Source organism: Spea bombifrons, chromosome 1 (genome assembly GCF_027358695.1).
Source record: "Spea bombifrons isolate aSpeBom1 chromosome 1, aSpeBom1.2.pri, whole genome shotgun sequence".
NCBI lineage: Eukaryota > Metazoa > Chordata > Amphibia > Anura > Pelobatidae > Spea > Spea bombifrons.
In genome coordinates this window covers 105,051,362-105,072,859 of record NC_071087.1, presented here as the reverse complement: position 1 = coordinate 105,072,859, position 21,498 = coordinate 105,051,362, and the positions used below count along the sequence as shown (strand labels likewise).

The following is a 21,498-nucleotide window of genomic DNA, read 5'->3' as shown; positions in this document are numbered from 1 at the left end:
TTTATGCTATCATCAAAACAGTTAGGGATAGTTAACATATAGTAGAAAGGCAAGACTGACTACAGACATAGAAACTGATGGTCTACTTGCTACATTAGTTTCTACACATAATTAGTATGCAATACTATGGCAATAAAGCCGTTAAATCAACAAACAGTGCAAATATACTGATTTGAAAAGATGAATTTTCACATCCCCATTACACTGCTTTTTCAGGTGGCAGGCATTAAATAGGTGATTGATGTTTGTTCAACCATCACCACCTACTGAAAATTGACAAAGGATCTTTGGGTACCGTGTTCCAATGTGACATCAGAGCTCCGAAAACTTCATCCATCCATGCATACAATAATTTAAAAAAATCAAAAACTAAAATACAATGCAGGATGTCTGGTAAAAGTTTTTTCTCCATTATGGCTCAAGCCCACAGGCTACTTCCCTACCAGAAACCAAGGTTGGAGACCACTTGAAGTAACTAGTGTACCCCTCATCAAAAATAGGAAAAAGAGGGGGAAAGTTTTAATGTGGAACTCACATACTCTTGGTAAATATATTATCAGCTTTCTTAATGTGATCAATGAGTCCAAATTAATATGGGTATTGGACAGGGAAATCGTCTCTTGTGGTCTGAATGAGACAGGATTCCTGTCTCTCTGGTTGAGCTACAACATGTATCACAGTTCACTTTGTGTAACTCTACCAGGACCAGACGCACACCTGCTGAAAAGCGCAACAACCCTAGGCACCAGGAAAGAGAATGCACACGCCTGTAGAAACTGCAAAGAGTAAGGTCACGTGACCAAGAGCTGTCCAAAAAAGAATGTCCTACAGGTTCTGCAAAGATGTGCCACACATCTGCAATGACTGACCCAAAGACCAAGAACATGACCAAGCAGCGGCTGGAGTCTCAGCCTTGCCCAACAAAAGTAAGGCTGCTCCCTCCAGCTAAAGCCAAGAAGGGTAAGCCAGCATTTGGCATCTAGAGTGGTGTGTTTAGGATCCTTTGTTGTACCTTAGGAACTATCTGACCCTGAGGAACACACAGGTCACTGTATGAGACTGTTGATCTTTAGCTTACATAGAACAGTTTAATAAGCAGAATGGTTCTTCAGTTAGTCTGCCAGTCGAGACTCAAATCACCCTTCTCTCAATTATAGATTATTCTATCACTGAAAATCTTGGGCAGAAGAACTAATCCTCAGCCCCACTCTCCTTTCCTTATAAGCCTGTGGACTTTTGTTGTAACCCTCTTCTGGTTTCCTCCTTTTTTTTTTTTTTACTTACCTCCCCATCCCTAGTTGTCATTCCCACTGTGATTACACAACCCCTGGCTCCCATGAAATAATTAACATTTTACTGTTTTTGCCATGGTTACTGTTGCGTCTATGTACTATGTCTTGTACTATGTCAATGTATGCTTGATTATTTGTGCTGTGCTGCAATGGAGCATTACAGTACTTAGATGTATGAGTACTTTTGAAGTTTTTAGTTGTGCCATTTTTAACTATATTTCTCTCTATAATATATATGCGTGTGTGTATATATACATACATATATAGATTGTTAAAGGATCTTGTACTCCCAAAGAAAGGCCAAAAAGCCAAAGGGAAATTTTAACTTCTTTAACAGAACAGGTTTTAGCAGAGCTGTATCAGAGATCAACAAAAGAAAATAAAGCAAAATAACAGCTTGTTCTCACTTAGAGCTCTAACTATACACATAATGCAGTCCTAACTACCGTGTTGGACAGCTAAGCTGTTTCCCAACATAGCCTTTTGCAGCTCTTTACCTTACAAGTGTGTAGCTTGCATTCTCTCAGCCTTGCCTTGCTACTTATCTCCCTTCCAGGACCTTTCCCTTTAGAATTTCATTTTTTAGGTGTCTGCAGGGACCTAAACATCTGTCCCTATCACACAAGTAAGTGAACAACTTGGATAACTGGTCCAACCTTCATTTGGCAGCAATAACTTTATACAGGCACTTCTGGTTGCTGCAGATCAGACCTGCACAATGTTCAGGAGGAATTTTGGACCGTTCTTCCTTATGGGACTGCTTAAGCTCAGCCATATTCTGGTGTCTGGCTCTCTTGAGGTCATTCCACAGCATCTGTAATAGGTTAAGGTCTGTGCTCACCAGAATGTAAACCCATTCTGTAGTAGATTTACCTTGATTTTTATCCTGTACTTTACCTTTGGGATAATTTCATGTCGGTGCAATTTTTACACCATACGTAGTGCTGGGTATTCTTCCCAAATAATTCAGTTTAGTTTCATTAGTCCACAAAACATTTTTCCAGTAGAGTTGTGGAGTGTCAAGGTGCTCTTTGGCAAACTTCAGGCGAACCGCGATGTTAAATTGGAGAGCAGTGGCTTCCTCTGTGGTGTCCTGCCATGGACTCTATTCCTGTTCAATGTTTTGCACAGAGATGTTAACCAGTTCCAAATAGCCTTTAACTGTTACTCTAGGGTTCTTTTACCATATTTAGCATTCTGTGTTGTGCCTTTGGAGTCCTCTTGGATTGATGAATATGCAAACTGTTTGAGATCACTTTGTAACCCTTTCCAGCTTTATGCAAATCAGCATGCTTAATTGTAGGTCTTCTGAGATTTCTTGTTTTGTGTGACATGGTTTACATCAGCGGATGTGTTTTTTTTATGTCAACTTAGCTCTAACCCCCTCCCCCCCCTTATTCATTTTCATTGATTGGACTCCTGGTTTGCAAATACCTAACGCCAATTAGCTTTTGTTGAAGTGAAGAGCCTGGGGGTTCGCTTACTTTTTCCAACCCACACTATGAATGTTTAAACGTTGTATTCAATAAGGACAAGAACAATACAATAATTTGTGTGTTATTAGTTAAAATAGATTGTGTTCATCATCTGTAAGATTATATTTTAAGACAAATTTATACACAAATGCTGGTAATTCCAATTGGTTCACTTACTTTTTCATGCCCCTGTATGTTTCATTTATAGTTAAGATTACCAAGAAAAGTTTTAATCATATGTATGTAACTTTACTAACTGCATTATGGTGGGCCAACAAATGTTGAGCTTGCCAGAATAATGCCATTATTGGGGAAGAACACATTCGGCCACTGACCAATCGCCAAGAATATTTCTTGAACATTTTTATGTGGTTTTATATATATCACCTTTTTATTTATTTATTTATTTGCTTTTCATTTAGGCAGAACAGTTATGCACCTTTAAATATCAGTTTGCACTTCAATTATCAATCATGGGAACCTACCTCAGAAAGTATTAACTGTCCATGAAATTTATTCACAAATTTTCTTAGAAAGGAAAGGTAAGTGCCATGTCCTATTCTGTTTGCAAGGAAACGCAGGAGGAAATAACCCTGAAAAAATTGAGAAACATATTACAAAAAAAAGCTCTATGACTAAGAAAATGTACCAAGATGAAAATAATTACCTTTAAATAATGCATTTGCATGAAGGTTTTCTCAGCATTGAGGCCATGTCGGACTATGGAGGCTCCAGATTCACTCACTTCCCCAGTATTCTCTCCATGGGGTCTACATGGAACGATAACAATTTACCATAACATCTCGGGATAACACGCACCTGTGTATAATACACAGGCATAACTTTACATAGTAGCTATATATAATACTCACCCACCAGATTAGGGCACTAACTGATGATCGGTAAGAGTCACTAATCATTAATCAAACAACAATTTATTAGGTTCAAAGCTGCTATAAAATTAATATCGTAAATAAAAAAAAAAATCTGTGACAAGTTTAAGCCACTGACATTGATCAGTGAATCCGATCAATAATCAGTGACCTAAAATGTCACAAATCAGTGATCAGATAGTAACCAGTTATGTATTAATAACGTATCATTTTTTTTAATGTGCGCTTGTTTTTTCGTTTTATGATCTGGAAGACTGCTCTCTACCTCTCTCTCTGTGACTCTAACTGATGGGAGGTGGGTCATCTGCAGCAGAGTGTAACTGACAGCAGCTGACCGGGAAGCACCTTCCATTTCCAGGTCATTCCTTTTGAAGAATCTTTTTAGAATTGTTTTTTTTTTTTTTTTACTCTCTCGATCCTAGTGCACAGCAATGATTTTGGCTTGTCCCCACAGGCTTGAGGGGACTGAAGACTGAAATGTTAACCCCTTCAATGCCAGGATCATGAAGCAATCTTACAGCATAAACAAATTTTTGTAGTCTCAGGAGTCTTGAAAAGGGTCTGAATCGTGCATATTATACTCAAGATTTTATGGTATAATTAATAAATCCAGGTTAGAATACAGAACAGTAGATTCTATATGTCCATGTTTTAAACAAGATGTGCTGCAAATCTGAAGCTTACAGAACCGTCTTGCAGCTCTGTCCGGCCCTTTATTTCAATTAATGTTTTAGTACTTTTTTGTGTAGCACGAGAGAGATGTTAATACAGATGTGTAAAAGTTTAGAAAGAAAAATAAAACTTGTCTGGTTTTACTGGCGCTCAGAAATGGCTGCTCAGGCAGGCAGTAAGACACATGCTGAACATGAAAAAAGAAATATGGCATAATAGTTTAAATCATTTGACAGCTCAGTAGACCAGTCGGAGGAGACTAGCTCAGATACTCTTTATTTCGAAATTTAAATCATAGACTGCCAGCTACGTATTTTCTACATAGCAAACTGCAAGTGAATGCTTCCAGCAATCCCTACAAATGATTTTCTGTACTGTACGCTTGTGAGCAGAACCCTCTTTACCTAATGCAAGGTTGTCTATGAATTTTACTTTTGTTACAGTTAAACTGTATGTAACTGTAATAAGTGCTGCGTAAATTGTTGGCCCTACACAAATAAAATATGGTGGAGCTGCATGTCACGCTCACCCAGAATTATCAGATATATATGTCTACCCTGATACATGTTCACTTCCATGGGATGCTTATGTACCCTTCATCTATATACTTCCTATTTGATAAGCTTGCTCAGAAGGGTTGGTGTTTTTAAGAGAAATCTGGTTTTGTAACAAAAATATTTTTTTGTATTTTAATCATATCATAGGATTTGTTGCTCCATTTGCTTTAAACTCATCATTAAAAAAAAACAGGTTTCCCTACCTAAAAAGTCCCCTCCTAAAAATAACTCCAGCAAAAGTGTGGAATTTGACACAAAAAGGTTTAACCACAATATGGTCAACATTTGGACTTATATTTGGTAGATTGAAATATCTCCTTAGAATCTATGAGCTTGCCTCCTTGTTTACATCAGTCTGGCAGCCATGCACCTTTTCAATTATATCATAAAATCCAAACCTAGCAAAGACTTTACTCACTACCCGCTAAACTCTTCTTCTCTACTCATATCTTCCCTTTCTTCCACCCGCGACACCTTTTTTTCTACCTTTTTTTTTTCTTTTCCAATTCACAGTTTATTAAAAGATAAGGAATACATACATGGTATTGTATAGAATTATTGGTAACATGACATTCTGCAAAAGGTACATAAGTCAGATATACAGATACATGAAAAGTTGTACAATGTGGTACATGAACAGCCCGTGAACCGCAAGACAAGAGAGAAACCAGAAAGTGTTTGTGGCCCAGGTCAGATATATAATCATACAACTGAGCAGCGTAAGTGCATATACATAACAGAGCGATCCAGGCTACCATAGGAACAGCATTAGTGGCACCGGGCACAGGGGTGTCACATCCAGTTAGTGAGAAAGCAGTAGTAGCATAAACTGTGAGTTTACAATATAATCAGCATGTACAAAACAAGAAAACTCAAAGAAGTGGGACTACAAGTCCCGTCCGGTGGAGACATGGGATCCTGAGTGTGTGAAACCATAGGAGGTAAGTAGCGAACACCTGATTAGAGAGGGTGTGATATGTATCCCAGGAGAGGAACCAAAGGGATCATAAGGTAACAACACGCGGACATAAAGAGCCGCGAGATGAGTGAATGGAAGGACGGGGAAATACTAAATGATTGCCAGGGTAACCACTTCAAGCTGTGTTTGTGGACCAGGCCCCTAGAGGACATCACCAGCTCCTCCATTTGATGGATGAAGTTAACCCGGGAAAGCCACGCCGAGGTCGGTGGAGTACAGGACTGCCTCCAAAACCTGGGGATAGTTGCCCCTTTTTTCTACCTTTAACTCTCTTCTCTGTCCATACATACCCACACCACAAACCTCTCACTGCCCAATATTTTATTGCCCATTTCAAAAACAAGATCGAAACTATTAGGCAAGACCTCTCTTCTTTGCAACGCCTTCCTACAGCACCCACTACCACTCCCTCTGGCCATCCTATACTAACTACCTTTTTCCCTACAACTGAAGAAGAGTTAGCTACTCTTCTTTCTTCCTCTCACCCATCAATCTGTCCCCTTGACCCGATCCCAACTTGCAAAGTCTATATTCCCTTTGCTTTGTTCATTACTGATCTACCTAGTTAAACTTTATCCTCAGGAACTAACTAGTGCCCTATCTCTCTCCTTCCTTTTCCCTCTAAGTTGTTTGAACAGTTTGTGTACAATTGCCTTACTAACTTTCTCTCCTCAAGTTCCCTCCTTGACTCTCTAGAGCCTGGTTTCAGACCCCTTCACTCCACTGAAACGACTATAACAAAAAGTATCCAATGACTTGCTCTCTGCCAAAGCAAGGTCACTTCTCCCTTCTAATACTCCTCAATCTCTCTGCTGCTTTTAATATTGTTGATCACCAACTTCTTCTTGACTCACTTTCTTCTAGAGGCATACAAAGAAGAGCTCTCTCCTGGATCTCTCATATCTGCCTAACCGATCCTTCTCTGTTAGCTTCTTTGGCAAGATATCATTTCCCCTTCCACTTTCTCTTGGTGTCCCCCAAGGATGAGACTTGGCCCTCTGCTGTTCTATCTTTACAGCATATCTCTTGGAAAACTAATCAACTCAAATGATACTCAAATCTACCTGTCTTCTGTTTATCTCTTATGTCCCGTATTACCAACTGCTTGTCTGCTGTGCCTTCATAGATGTCACAACACTACCTGAAACTAATCTTTCTAAAGATCAAGATGGAGATGGAAGATGGATCCTTCCATCTCTACCCATGTAGCTGAATTCTCTATCACCACAAAATGACTACCAGGCCCGATGCTTTGGGGTCATCCCCGACTCAAACCTCTCCTTCATTCCTCACATTCATTCCCTCACCAGATCCTACCGCTTGCATCGGCCAATTCCTCACCTAACAAGCCACAAAAACCCAGGTTCATTCCCTTATCTTAACTACTGCAACTCCTTTGGTTGAATGCCTCTGTCTTGACTCTCTCCTCTGCAGTCTATCCAACAATGTTGCTGCAATGCTTATCTTCCTTACACAGTGCTCTTCTTCTGCTCCCTTGCTATGTGAAGCCCTCCACTGGCTCCCTATCATCTTAAGAATTCTCAATACTTTTCTGCCTTCATTACAAAATACTCCCCTACTCGATTTTTACGTTCTTTCCATGGGCTAAGGCTTTCCTCCTCACTTATAATCTCTTCCTTTTCCTGTCTGCAAAACTTCAATCATGCTGCTCCATACCTCTGGAATCTATTTTTGCCAAACCTCCAGCTTTCACACATCCTCCTAACATTCAAGAAAAGATACCCCTTCTTCAGAGAAGCATACCATCTAGGTAGCTAGGACTTACTTGCCACTAAAACAACCCTACATTACCTCTCCCCTTTCTCTATACCTTATGTTTTTCCTCACCCCATTCCCTCTACCTAATCTATCGGTTATATAATTAAAAGAAAATAAATATTATTGCAAAAGAATAAAAATGTTTTCTCACATTAAAACAAACAAACTGTGAATGTAAAGTTTGTGTATCGTTAGCGTGTGGTGAAACTGAATGAAAAGTTCTGCACATCTACATGTCTCTCTTCCATGCCTGGGGACAAGAGCTCTAAAAAATTTATAACTGGCAGACATCCTGTCGACTTCCTTTCGTCCACCGCTCTGGGTACTTTGTGAGGTTAATCCCCCAATAACTTAACTTTATAATTGCTAGGTCGAATGACAGAACAATAAAACAACAGACTACAAGGGAAGGAGAAAGGCATTCTGTATAAAGGTCAGGAGAAGGTATATTCTGCTTTAAATCCCTGGGTGGTTAAATGTTACATATCTCCTCTAATACAAGTGACCAAGTAACCTCAGAAAAATCTGAGTAATCAGTATTCCCCTCTACAAAATATTCTTGTCTTCACAATGAAAGCAATGAGCAGCTGGAAGTCACATTTGTATTGCTTCAAGTGATAAGGGTTCCTCTATTGTGTCTATATTTATCAGCTCACAGCACAGACACACACGTACACAAACACACACCAGCACAACACGATTGATAGATCTAGTGTCCGATTCATCAGCGTCTATTTCTGGAGGTTTGTGGTGAAGCCGAGGCAGAGCTCATTGCCGTTTGCCACAGTTTGTTTTTGTCTATGGCTCCAAGTCTGCGTTTGATGTGCATTGAATAAGGCTGTCAGATGGGAGAATACAAAGTCTCAGAATGCAGGGTGTGGTTTGCAGAACAATATGTATTTTCTTCTAACTAATCCTCAGAGTGGTACAGTCAGTAACCTGAGAGGGGAAACTGGCCGCCAGGCATATTTTCCTGGCCCATGTATTTGTGACGGGGTATGGTAGTGGTTACTGAACAGAACAAAGAAATAGGCGGCATTCCAGAATTAATCTCTGTGCTTGGGAGGTGCGTTCCCTTTCCTTCCTCTACAACTTAAATGTAGGCCCTCGTCTAGGGTACTGGAATGTAGAGAGGGGGTTGGGGTGAGAGGTAGGTCCAGTGTTTCTGGGCCCCTGGCATCTTCTCAGTTGCCAAAAAGCAAGATATAAGTAGATAACATCTGCTTTAACTAAGAACGTCTGTTTTCTTGCGCACTGCTGCTCATTGATTTCCCTCTCTGGGAAACTACTAAGGCATCAAATTAAGGATGTTTTTATGGGAAGCAATGCACTCTAGGTGCTTTCTACCCGCCCCTATTAACACTTGTAAAAAGGAGGACTGCACATTCAACAAAAGTTAAAAAAAAAATAAGAAAAATGAGGAACAGTTAAAAATCAGGTGACATATTTTCCTACAAAGTTTTGGAATGTTTAATTCTAAATAAAACATATTTATAAAAATAAAAAGTGCGGAATATTTCAAACAAACCATTAAGGATAGAACAGAATTATTTCTAAGTGTGCAGAAATGTTATAATAAATGTGATAATGCCATCTTATACAAGGCACTTTAGACATCATGACATGTTTTTGTCCCCTATTTTCCCCTGTATTTCACCTTGTTGGAATAATAAAGTTTCTTTTCTGTGCAGAGTAACTCCTTCAAACTCAACCAGCTCCAGCCTCAGCCAATCGGCTGTGACTGGAACTGCAACAGGCTTCTGCAGTGGAGCCTTGTGCAAGGGCATCTAGATGGAAACCCTTTAGATCACTCAAGTCTTTCACTTCAGGGCAACCAATATTAAACAGTATGTGCCCCAATAATGACATTTTATATATGTATGTAACATACAAACAAATAGAATTGCTTTTGTAAGTGGAATAGAGTATATCGGGATTAAATATATGTTTTACAAAAATAAAAAAGTGAGTTAATATGTACATTTACAGCCACAGGTAGTCATTTTCAATTATTAAATAGGCCGTATAGACCAATTTCCCCATGCATCAGTGAAGCAAACACTGATCATCTTACCTTGTGGGTATTGCTTAGCTGGCTATAGCGCCTGTCTGGAGATCCTCGAGTTCAAATTTCAGGAGTGCCTGTGCCTGCTCAGGCTGAACTCAATATTGCAAGCCTTGTTGTGTTTGGCTCTAGTGTCTGTTAAGGGGCAGTTTCATGAAATAAACTGATATATTTTTTTCTTATTAAGTCTACATCAGGAAAAATGGGTAGACTAGATCCCTCACAACAAGTGGTGTGTTACTGAAAAGTACTTCTTTGCTGGATGAGGCCCACCTCCTAGGAGGCAGCATTGCTGGGTGTACTGTGCATGTATGCGGGTTCAAAGCGGCCATTTAGGAGTCATACCTTAATATCTGCAATTCTTCCTGGGAATTTCTGACTTCATCAGCAAGACGATGATATCGAATCAAAGCTTTCAACTCATTTTGTTCTTTTGTTTCTTCTAGCGACAACTGTTTACAGAGAAATATATGAAAAATACAGCATCTTATATAAATTACTGATGTTGGCAGGGAAAGATTTACCATCAGGAAGACTAGTGTAGCTGGTAATTTGCACTCCTTGGAGATCTCCCCTCTCACTTAATTTGGAAACTATATTTGGGGACCAATGTGGGTTTGAACCAGAGTCTCCTTGTGAAGCCCTGATTCCTAGTGTCTCTAGTACAGTTTCATCTTTCTCTGGGCAGAGGAGTGGTCTTTAGCCACGCCCACTACAGCCACACACTATCCTCCGACTCTCCACCCACTGATAGGTGGGGCTAGCACAGACAGCCAACTATATAATGTTACTAGCCCCACTCCTTCTCAAAGCCAATCCTTCAAAACAGGGAACGTTCCAGTAGCCTACTCTGGGACGTTTTAGGGATAGAGCAAGAAGCCACTGACTTCACTTTAGAATTAATGGCCTAGACTTTAAACAATCAGCTCCAATCCCCAGAACCCCTTTCACAAATGGGCAAAGTTCCCAGGTTTTTACTTTTATTTCTAGTTCCATACAAGGTTCTAGAACCATAACCAAGTTATACTATGAAGTATGTATAAATTGGTTTGCATTACATATTGGAAGTGACATACCAAAATCAATGTTACAAAAAAATAGAATTTATCATAATTTATCAGCCACATTTAACACAAATAATCTTTTTCACTGGGGCACAGTTTAACGATATTCAGCTGCTCAGAAAGCGTATAGTCTGATGAAAAGAAACAGTTTTACCTGTTCACTGAAGTATTTTTAATACGTACATGCAGGGCTGGCCCAAGACATAATGCCGCCTGGGGCGAAGTATAAAATGACGATGCCCCCCCCCCCACTGCCGCCGCCAGGGGTCATTATCTACCCTTCCTCTCCTTCCCTATTATCTACCCTATCCCCCCCCCTTTGTACGTCACTTACTTTGCAGCAGTCCTGCGGTGAGTCTCCCTGCTCTGCCACGTTGCGCGATGCTTTACTGCTGAGCGCCGGAAATGACGTCATCATCCGGCGCTCAGCATTACAAGCCGGCACCGAGACCGAGCTAGAGGGCACGCAGAGGAGATAGAAGGGCGCCGAGCGGGTACTGACAACTTGGTAAGTGAAAATCACTCGGCGCCCCTCTCTCTCTTCCGCTTAAAAAAAAAAAAAAAAAAAGGCCCTTGGGGCCATGGTAGGGCCGGCCCTGTGTACATGCATACATATAACTCTTTGGCCCTTAGTAGTACAATAGTTATGTTTTACATAAGTTAGCTGCGTAAACATGTATGGAAGTGGAAGTGGAATTCTTATTAGTATACAGGCATATCTTGCATGCATCAGCATAAAATTAAGAGTTGGTAAACTCGTAGTGTCTGAACAGCATATTAATTAAGGTGAGTTTAGGTAATCACATGGGCACATAACCCCTCCCCCACCAACTGCATGAAATATATGTTTGGGCAGGGCCGGACTGGGACTGAAAAGCAGCCCTGGAAAAATTTGGAGACCAGCCCCATATAGTTTATCTCACGGTGAAGCTCTTATACCCACACGCACCCCTTATACACACCCGAGTCACACTATGTGCCATTCTTTTTATCTCATTATTTGTATTAAAATGCCAGAAAGCAAAAGTGTTAAAAGGCCCTAATAAATGAAATACATTACACAGAATGGGATCAAAACATTTACTACTGCGAACATTTTAGATGAAAAAGTTCAGTAGAACAAAACACTGATCACATTATTCTTCACGATATTCTGGTAAGAAACTTTTGTTTCTTTATTAATTCATGTAGACTACTTTTTTCATATTTAATATAAGCTATGATTGAGACATGTTTGTTTTTTTTTCCTTTTATTTGCCAACCTACCCCCGAGTTATGCACATCTGCCCCCAGGCTTGCCACTCTGCCCCCCTGATATGCCTTCTAACCCCCTATATGCCACTCTGCCTCCAGAAATGCCTTATACCCCCTATATGCCACTCTGTCCCATGATATGCCTTTTAACCCCCTGTATGCCACTCTGCCATATAGGGGTCAAAAGGCATATCACGGGGCAGAGCGGCATATAGGGGGTATAAGGCATTCCTGGAGGCAGAGTGGCAAAAAGGGGGTTAAAAGGCATATCATGGGGCACTCTGCCTCCAGAAAAGCCTTATGCCCCCTATATGCCACTCTGCCTCCCTGATATGCTTTATATCCTCCTATATGCCACTCTGCCCCATGATATGCCTTTTAATCCCCTATATGCCACTCTGCCTCCCTGATATGCCTCAATCCTCCTATATGCCCCTCTGCCCCGTGATATGCCTTTTAATCCCCTATATGCCACTCTGCCTCCCTGATATGCCTCAATCCTCCTATATGCCCCTCTGCCCCGTGATATGCCTTTTAACCCCCCTTTTGCCACTATACCTCCAGATATGCCTTTTGACCTCCTCTATGTCACTCTGCATCCAGAAATGCCTTATACCCCTATATGCCACTCTGTCTCATGATATGCCTTCTAACCTCCTATATGCCACTCTGCCATATAGGGGGTTAAAAGGCATATCATAGGACAGAGTGGCATTTAGGGGGGTATAAGGCATTTCTGGAGGCAGAGTGGCATAAAGAGGGTTAAAAGGCATAGCATGGGGCACTCTGCCTCCAGAAAAGCCTTATGCCCCCCTATATGCCACTCTGTCCCATGATATGCCTTTTAACCCCCATATGCCACTCTGCCTCCCTGATATGCCTCAACCCTCTTATATGCCCCTCTGCCCCGTGATATGCCTTTAACCCCCTTTTTGCCACTATACCTCAAGATATGCCTTTTGACCTCCTATATGTCACTCTGCATCCAGAAATGCCTTATACCCCTATATGCCACTCTGTCCCATGATATGCCTTTTAACCCCTATATGGCAGAGTGGCATATAGGGGGTTAGAAGGCATATCATGGGACAGAGTGGCATATATGGGTATAAGGCATTTCTGGAGGCAGAGTGACATAAAGGGGGTTAAAAGGCATATCATGGGGCACTCTGCCTCCAAAAAAGCCTTATGTTTCCCTATATGCCACTCTGTCCCATCATATGCCTTTTAATCCCCTATATGTCACTCTGCATCCAGAAATGCCTTATACCCATATATATGCCACTCTGGCATATAGGGGGTTAAAAGGCATGTCATGGGACAGAGTGGCATATAGGGGGATATAAGGCATTTCTGGAGGCAGAGTGGCATATAGGGGGAAACACTTACATACACACACATGCTGAAAACACATTCAAAAAAATATTATACATTTTGTACAAAAAAATACATTACTTTACTCACCTTCTACTTCTCTTCACTGACCTGACATCCGGTGCTGCAGCAGTCTGAGTGCGAGGGGGCGGAGCTTCCACTTCACGCTGCTCCCATCACTATGACTGCTGGGAATGTAATCTAAACGGCCGGTGCGTGCTGATGCCGCCGGCCGGAGCTACTTTAACACTTTTTTTTTTATTTATATGGTAAACTGGATCGGCTCGCCATATAAAGTAAAAAAAAAAGTATTAAAGCAGAGGCGGCCGGCGGCATCAGCACGCATCGGCCGTTCAGATTACATTCCCAGGAATCTGACGGCCGCATAGTGATGGGAGCAGCGTGAGGGGTGAAAGGTCAGTGCGAGGGGGCGGAGCTTTCACCCCTCACACTGCTCCCATCACTAGACGGCCATCGCACACGGCTGCTGGGTGCCGATGCGGCCGGCCGGCGATACTGTAATACATTTTTAAAATACTTGTGCAGAAAAAAGTATTATAGTAGTGCCGGCCGGCCGCATCAGCACCCAGCGGCCGCTCAGATTAGATTTCGGGCAGCCTGGGGGGCAATTGCCCATGTGCCCAGACCGCCCCTGGTCCCAGCCCACGGACCTTCCGGCCCACCGGGAAATTTCCCGGTATCCCGGTGGGCCAGTCCGGCCCTGTGTTTGGGGCCCACCAATAGAAGTTTGCCAAAGTATTTCCACTTTCCCCAGAATCTTAAGCGTTTAGTCTGCATGAACACATCTTCTACATCAAAGCCAGCGTTCTGTATATTTACTACCAGCGCTAACATAAGATTCCCAGGGGGCCTAAGCCGAGCAGAAAGCCATCCCGCTGACCTCAACAAGACTGCCTTCCTACCAGTGATGGGCCGCTGGTGATACTCGGATGGCGCGAGGTAGCTTTTGGGAAGGAAAATACTTTGCCTAATATGCAAATTCTTTGTTGGCGGAAAGGTATGGGACATTATACTGTCATTTTATATAACGACGAACGTGGGGCAAGCAAGAGACTACAGAACGTCTTTCCTACCATGCTCTGTTCCCAACTTTTAAACCAAATAAATGTTTACTGACACATTTTGGATATTTGAAGGATAATAAATGATTTTACCCACTTTTGCTCACTTTCTTATAATAGTGCTAAAAAATAACTCAAAGCACAAAACACAGACAAGATTAAAACCTTATAGAAAAGCTCAGATTTCAACTGTTCAATGCAGACAGCTGCAAGTCAAAAGGGACAAAGATAGGCTTTACTTGACCTTGTTTTATGTAGGCAAGTGATGAAGTGCTCAGATAACATTTGGTTTGAGGATATAAATATAAAAGATTTCATTTAAAAGCAGTACGCCTCTCCAAGCAGCGTAGTTTTCTTTTATATGTGAACCATGTGAGATTGAGTTAAAGGAATATCCTTGCTAACCTCAATTTTATTTTAAATTGTTGCCATGTGAATAGTCAGGGCTTTACCCTTCTCAAGACAAGAGGCATTTATTTTTTGGAAAAAAGAAAAAAACTTCCTAAAAGGGGGACCCTTAAAGGAAATCTATTACCAAAAGTGTGCATGGTCTTATTTCTATTTAAATGAAGCTTTAAGCCATGTTATGCCTTGCTCTGTTTCAAGTAAAAGTTGGTTTGCATTGTATTACACATTCTTTAAACTGCAGAATCAGGCTTTGTATCTGAGCTGAAATTCTAAAGTCTTCAGTTTTCATTCTTTAATTTATATCCCTTGTTACCACAATCCCCCAAAAATAATCAAACATGGACAGGTGGCTTCTAAATGCTGGACCTTCAATAAGTAGGAGCTTGTCTGTGGCTTCCTACAGACACAAGCTCTATGATGAGGAAGCATATAAGACCGGTGGACCATCTTTGGACCAAGTGCTATTTATGCAAACTTTTCTTTTACTCACAAGGTGCCAGAGTCTACTACCATTTGAACCTTTTGTACTGAACACCTCACAAGCCACTGATTATAAAGGGTATACGATGAATACTATTACCCCTAAACAATCCACAAATAAGTAGATGAATGCTCTATACTCGTAGGCAATTAGGCCACACATAGAGGTTTATTTACTTATGTTGCATTGGCAGGAGATTGCGTTATGAAGTGAATTCCCTGGCAGGTGTGCATTGGCTCTGCATAATTCATAATTCAAACCGTGTAATGATTTTCAAGACATTTCTCTGATCTAACCATGCATTATACAGGGCCAACCAAGCTGTTCTGCAGCAGAAGCTCACTGGGTGGACCTTCCAAAAGTATAGTGATATGAGTGAGTTGAAACCCCCACGCTCTCTGGTCAGCTTCCACTTTAATCAATAAACCGGAAAGACTCATCACAGCTACCCCATTCTAAAGAACCGGTGCATTCAGGTACAGAAAAAGGGAATCGACCCCTAAAGCAATAAACAATAGTAGATTAACTGTGAAAAGTCACCTTTTTAACTTCTGCTAAAAACACATCTTCCAGATGGGTAGCAAATCCTTCACTTATCCATTCTTCTGTCCAATCACGTGCACCGATGGCTAAACCAAACCAGGCGTGTGCAATTTCATGGCAAACACGTGCCATACAGAGATGGTCTCTTCCCGACAGCACACTCTGAGACAGGTACATGATGTGTGGGCTGCATCACAAAAATAAACAACAAATTGCATATTTTACCATAAACCTGTTACAACATGAACTTCTTAATTATGTCTTGTTATTAACATTGTCATCTGATTATTAACATATAAATACCAGGTCCCAGCATGCCCGAGGTGCTGAGCAGACATTGTTAAGAACAAAAAGGTGTTACATGTATATAAATATTGGGCATCATAAAAGGGAAAAAAAATGTTGAACTATTATAACATTGGTAAAGACACATTACATATATGCTCAATTTACTGCGTGTCAAGAATGTCATGGAATTTATCCATACTTATCGAAGAAGAACAAATTACCAAACCTGCAAACATATATGTTAAATAAACATGAGGCTTAAGTACTGTATTCTGATGAAAGCACATAAGCTCACCTGTCACGTCAAGACACCCCATAGTGAGAAAAAAAACAGTTTTACTTAACATAGCATGGCTGGTCTTCACTTTCACAGTGAATGTCTGTAAAAAGAAAGAGCGTTGGATTTATATGTCTCACCCAATTAAACAAACTAGGCACTTACAGCTTTTTTTTTTAAAGAAAATACGTTTTTGTGCATTAGAATGTTTTTCCATGAAATAGGTTATAATGACACTTGAATTTCGTTTCACAGATATTCAACTAGTCTGGAATTCCAGCCATTTTCGGTTAACACTGTTTTTTCTTCCTCATCTCTTATAATGTCCTTTGACGTGGCAGGAGAGCTTGTGTGGCAGTTTGCCTTTGAGAGCTAGTAATGTGTTATTGTATGGATACATTTCATGACATCACAGTAAATTGGCATTAAGCATATAATGTCTTTCTACTATTATTGTAATAGTTCAACATTTTAATTTACGGTAAGTTTGTTGATATATGTAAAAATCTTTTCAATAGAAAAAGAGATCCGATTTTAAAAATGAAGACACATAATATTGCGACTCACACACAATTATGACCACAAATGGCCACATACGTCATGACAAATAACATTTGACTAACGTTTCATTAAAAAAACAAAAAACAGATGACATGCTGGCCTCCCATCATGCAATAATAATAATAATCATACTATATTATACATACTATTATGATTAAATGACACCATGTTTTTTGTTTTTAGGTAACAAGCAGCTGTTGCTTTTACAAACTAATGTTTTTTTCTTTTACGTAAAGAAGAAGTGTAGTTATTAACACGTGCACAGGCTGCCAATTCAATCTGCTTGTTTTAGCTTTCAGAAGACAAGTGTGGACAACAGTGAAAGCGGGAGAATCCGAGACCATATGGAGTTTCTTCCCAAAACTCCCTATAGTAACCTGGGAACAGAGGAACATTGATGGAAAACAATCTGAATTCACTTGCAGGACTGATTGTTCATTTACGGTTGTTTTAGCTTTGCTCTCTAAATAGAACTTTTGTCCCCATGAAATAAAAGCAAGGGCTATAACTACAAGCGCTTGTGCTGTATGAATCATGACTCCACATTGGATCCGAAAAAGCTTTAATATGGTATTTAGCTTTTTGTGTTAATGGCAATCTCGTTGACAAGGCGTGCAGTAATGTTAAAACACCCATGTGTTTCTAATGCAAGATGTGGCTTTGGCCCACTAGAGGCTACTGGAGAACCATTTAGCGAATGACCCTACTGCGCTCCCTATATTTGCCAACATACCCTCAGAACATTTAGCAGTTGCAAACATGTTAGATAACCACATGAAACTTATCCTTTACCTTTTTCAAGTTATGTAGGATTGTTGCAAGAAAATCTAAATTATTATTCATAAATGAGGTTGTGATTGGCCCATGGGTTATCTAAGCAAAATAAAGCAGCAAGGTACTTTACGTTTTTACACCAGTTCTGGTGTGGAGCTTAAAAATGATCCATGTGTAGTGTCAAAAGAGTTACAAAGAATATAGTGGACAAACACTTATGTATTAACCAACAGTAAACATCTCAGATAATTAACACTCTAGTAAAGTGGCTACCAGATGTGGTATAACATCTGGTGGACAGTGGATAGGAAAAGTTTTGCCTCAAAAGTTTCTATCATTCAACTGTTTTTCTTCTAATCCATATGACTATAATTAATCATGCTTTACTGAAAGGGACACTCCAGCCATCGTATGCATTTGCCGCTTTTCCAGACCCCCAAACAGATCTCCTTGCATATGATCTACGCACCTTGAGTCAGGTCCAGCAAAGACAACAACGGCAGCCTGCAGGTCTGCAGATAAGGGGCGTTTATTTGAACAAAACAAGATAAAACAAAGTTTACCAATGCTGCCCTACAGTACTGTACACAGCACTGCATTTAACGCTCATAGCAGGATAATGTGTACAATCTGTTTTTGTCAGTGGCAGGCTTAATTAGTAAGAGGGCATCCAGGAAAACATTTTACTGAGATGAGTCACAAGGAAAAAGGGAGACACGAATGGCAAGAGTTTCATCTGCAAAGAGATGGTAATAAAAACAAGAAGTATACCAAATTGTGTGCTGTTGAAGATCAGCCAGGGAATATAAACAGGGTGTTCCTTTCCTTGGTTCCAGAGACCAATATATTTGTACAATATTATCTCCGTACACATGTAAAGAAATATGACAATATAAATTCCCTTAATGTTGCTATTTAAAGTATGGACTAAATATTTCCTTTAAAGTATGACTCATTCTTCCTTCTAGTTCATTTGGCTCACACTCGTTAGCATTTTGGCCAGCACATCATTAACAAGCAAACCACTCCCTTGGCTCCAGATACTGTTGAAGAAGAACCTCATGCACGATGGAGTTCTGAGAATAGGGCTATATAAAAGAATAGGACTAACACAAGTGCAGCCCACCAAGGTATAGTCGCATAATGCATGTGATGAAGTCTAGTAAGATGTAGGTAAGGAACAAATTTCAAGTTCATAGTACGTTCTAGTATCAACATTCCTCAACATTGTCCTGACTACACCTCCCATGTGATTTAGATGATCTAGTACCATTAAAATCCCAAAGTTGTTGAAAAACTGTTGAAAAGTGAAGATAAAAAAGGAAAATACAACTTTCTGTAATCTGAAGCTTTCTACGAAGTATAAGTTTAACTAAGCAGTGAGTCCACAGGATCATTCCTTTAAAAGTACACACTGAGAACATCACACGGCCTATCTCAGCAATTTTGAATACTGCAGCATAGCATCCCCCCTTTACCCTTTAGTGATAAGTTTATTACATAAAAAAATAAATGTTTTTATATATTTGTGTAGATTTGCAATACCATGGGGTTAAACATCCAACCTAATACATAAGTACCTCATTAATGCTTTAAATAGCAGGATAGTCTCAGTGCTATTTAATCCTAATATGGCTCTATTGCTTCCATGGATAGGGCCAGTCCTGGACCAATGAGCACCCCAGACCAGAAGCCACTTTGTCGCTCAAATCAGTATACTCCACGATCAATGTACGCATAGATCTTTCTATATGCCCCACCCCCCACACAAAATGTCAGGCATACTGTTGCAACCCTGCAACATTGGGGTGACTGTTTGCTCCCCCTGGTCCAGACACCACAGACAGCTGTCTGACTTCCCTGGCACCAAGATGAACCCTGAACAAATGCACTGACAAAAGGATACATTTATACCAAATATTGTCTGTATTCCCTGAATCTGGGCTAACAGGAGCATCTATATGTATCATTCTAGACAATTGTATGCTTCAAACTGTGCCCCTGTGCAGAAAGCAAGGTCTTAAAGACATGGTTGGATGAGCTTGAGGTGGAAGAACTGGCCACACAGAGGCCTGTCCTCAACCCCATCGAACACCTTTGGGATGAATTGGAACGAAGACTGCGAGCCAAGACTTCTTGTCCAACATCAGAGCCTGACCTCACAAATGCTTTTTTGGCAGAACACACACTGCAAAATCTCCTGCAAAGCCGTCTCAAAAGAGTGGATGTTTTGATAACGGGATGTCCAACAAGCTTATAATAAACTAATGTTCAAAAGTCTGGGGTCACTTTCAAATGGAGAACAAGGACATTTCTAGCTGTAACAAAATTGCAAAAGGTTTTTCTAACAATCAGCCTTTTAAACTTGGATTAGCGAACACAACGTGCCATTGGAACACAGGAGCGATGGGAGTGATAAAGGGCCTATGTACACCTATGAAGATATTCCATTGAAAAGATTTTCCAGCTACTGTAGTCATTCACATATGCACTTTCTTTCAGATTTCTTGTAATTTTAATGGACAAAACTGGATATTCTTTCCAAAACAAGGGCATTTCTAAGTGACCTCAAACTTTTGCCCAGTGGTGTGTGTGTGTGTATGTGTGTGTATATATATATATTATATATATATATATATATATATATATATATATACACACACACACACACACAAACTGCAAAATTATTCACCCCAATGGCATTTTTCATATTTTGTTGCATAACAACCTTGAATCAAAAAAGATTTATTATTTGGATTTCATGTAATGGACATGCAAGAAATAGTCCAAATTGGTGAAGTGAAGTAAAAAGTTATATAAAAAGCAGAAAAGTGGCACGTGCATATGTATTCAAGCCCTTTGCTAAGAAGCCCCTAAATAAGATCTGGTGTAACCAATTACCTTTAGAAGTCACATAATTATTTAAAGTCCACCTGCGTGCAATCTAAGTTTCGCATGATCTGTCATATACACACACACACAGAACCTCCAAACAGGTACAGGGGAAAAAGTTGTGGAGAAATACAGATCAGGATTCGGTTTTAAAAACAATATCCGAAAGTTTGAACATCCCATGGAGCGCCATTAAATCTATCATGGACCAGGCAATAAGAGCAAACAGAGACCAAAGATATCTCTGAACTCTCTCTCTCTCAGCTTGGGCTCTCCTGGCAAACCTCCTAGCCTGTAGTCATTTTACTGACAGGCACATTGGCTAGTAATTACATAAAATACACATTTGGCTAAGTGAATTGAAAGAAAATATACTTTTTATAAGCAAAATACATATTCAGAAATATAATAGTACGGATACTGTAAGGGAAAAAAAAACACTTCTGTGATCTCCAAGACTCAAAAACCGCAGACATGTAACAAGTAAATAACATTCCACACATAGTAGTGGTAGAACTGTCACAAGCCGACAAGATGTTGAAATAGTGTTCTTCAGTGCCTCGTAAATGGGTTTGTAGTATAGAGGGAAAAAAACAACAGGTACAGGTAAATTACTTTATTACACCATGCTTTCAAGATCAACAGTCTTTAATATTTCATTGATTGATTACGTTATGTTTAGTCGCAAGTGTGGGAAACAAATCTAACTGGCAATGACGTATTGTGGCCTAAGCCGACTAGGCCTAGTGCGGCATGTCTAGGGGGTGGCAGTCATCCTGCTGCCAAAC

The 21,498-nt window shown here is 40.3% G+C and overlaps 1 protein-coding gene across 1 annotated transcript in view; it reads right to left on the bottom strand.

Moving 5' to 3' along the window:
- AOPEP (aminopeptidase O (putative)) overlaps positions 1 to 21,498 on the bottom strand; it is a 150,518-nt gene that overhangs the window by 71,926 nt on the left and 57,094 nt on the right. The window contains exons 7-10 of the mRNA XM_053467370.1: positions 15,916 to 16,105; positions 10,058 to 10,164; positions 3,435 to 3,537; positions 3,253 to 3,360 (exon numbers count right to left, since the gene is read on the bottom strand). Coding sequence (XP_053323345.1) covers positions 3,253 to 3,360; positions 3,435 to 3,537; positions 10,058 to 10,164; positions 15,916 to 16,105 — 508 coding nt within the window. The remainder of the gene's footprint in view (positions 1 to 3,252; positions 3,361 to 3,434; positions 3,538 to 10,057; positions 10,165 to 15,915; positions 16,106 to 21,498) is intronic.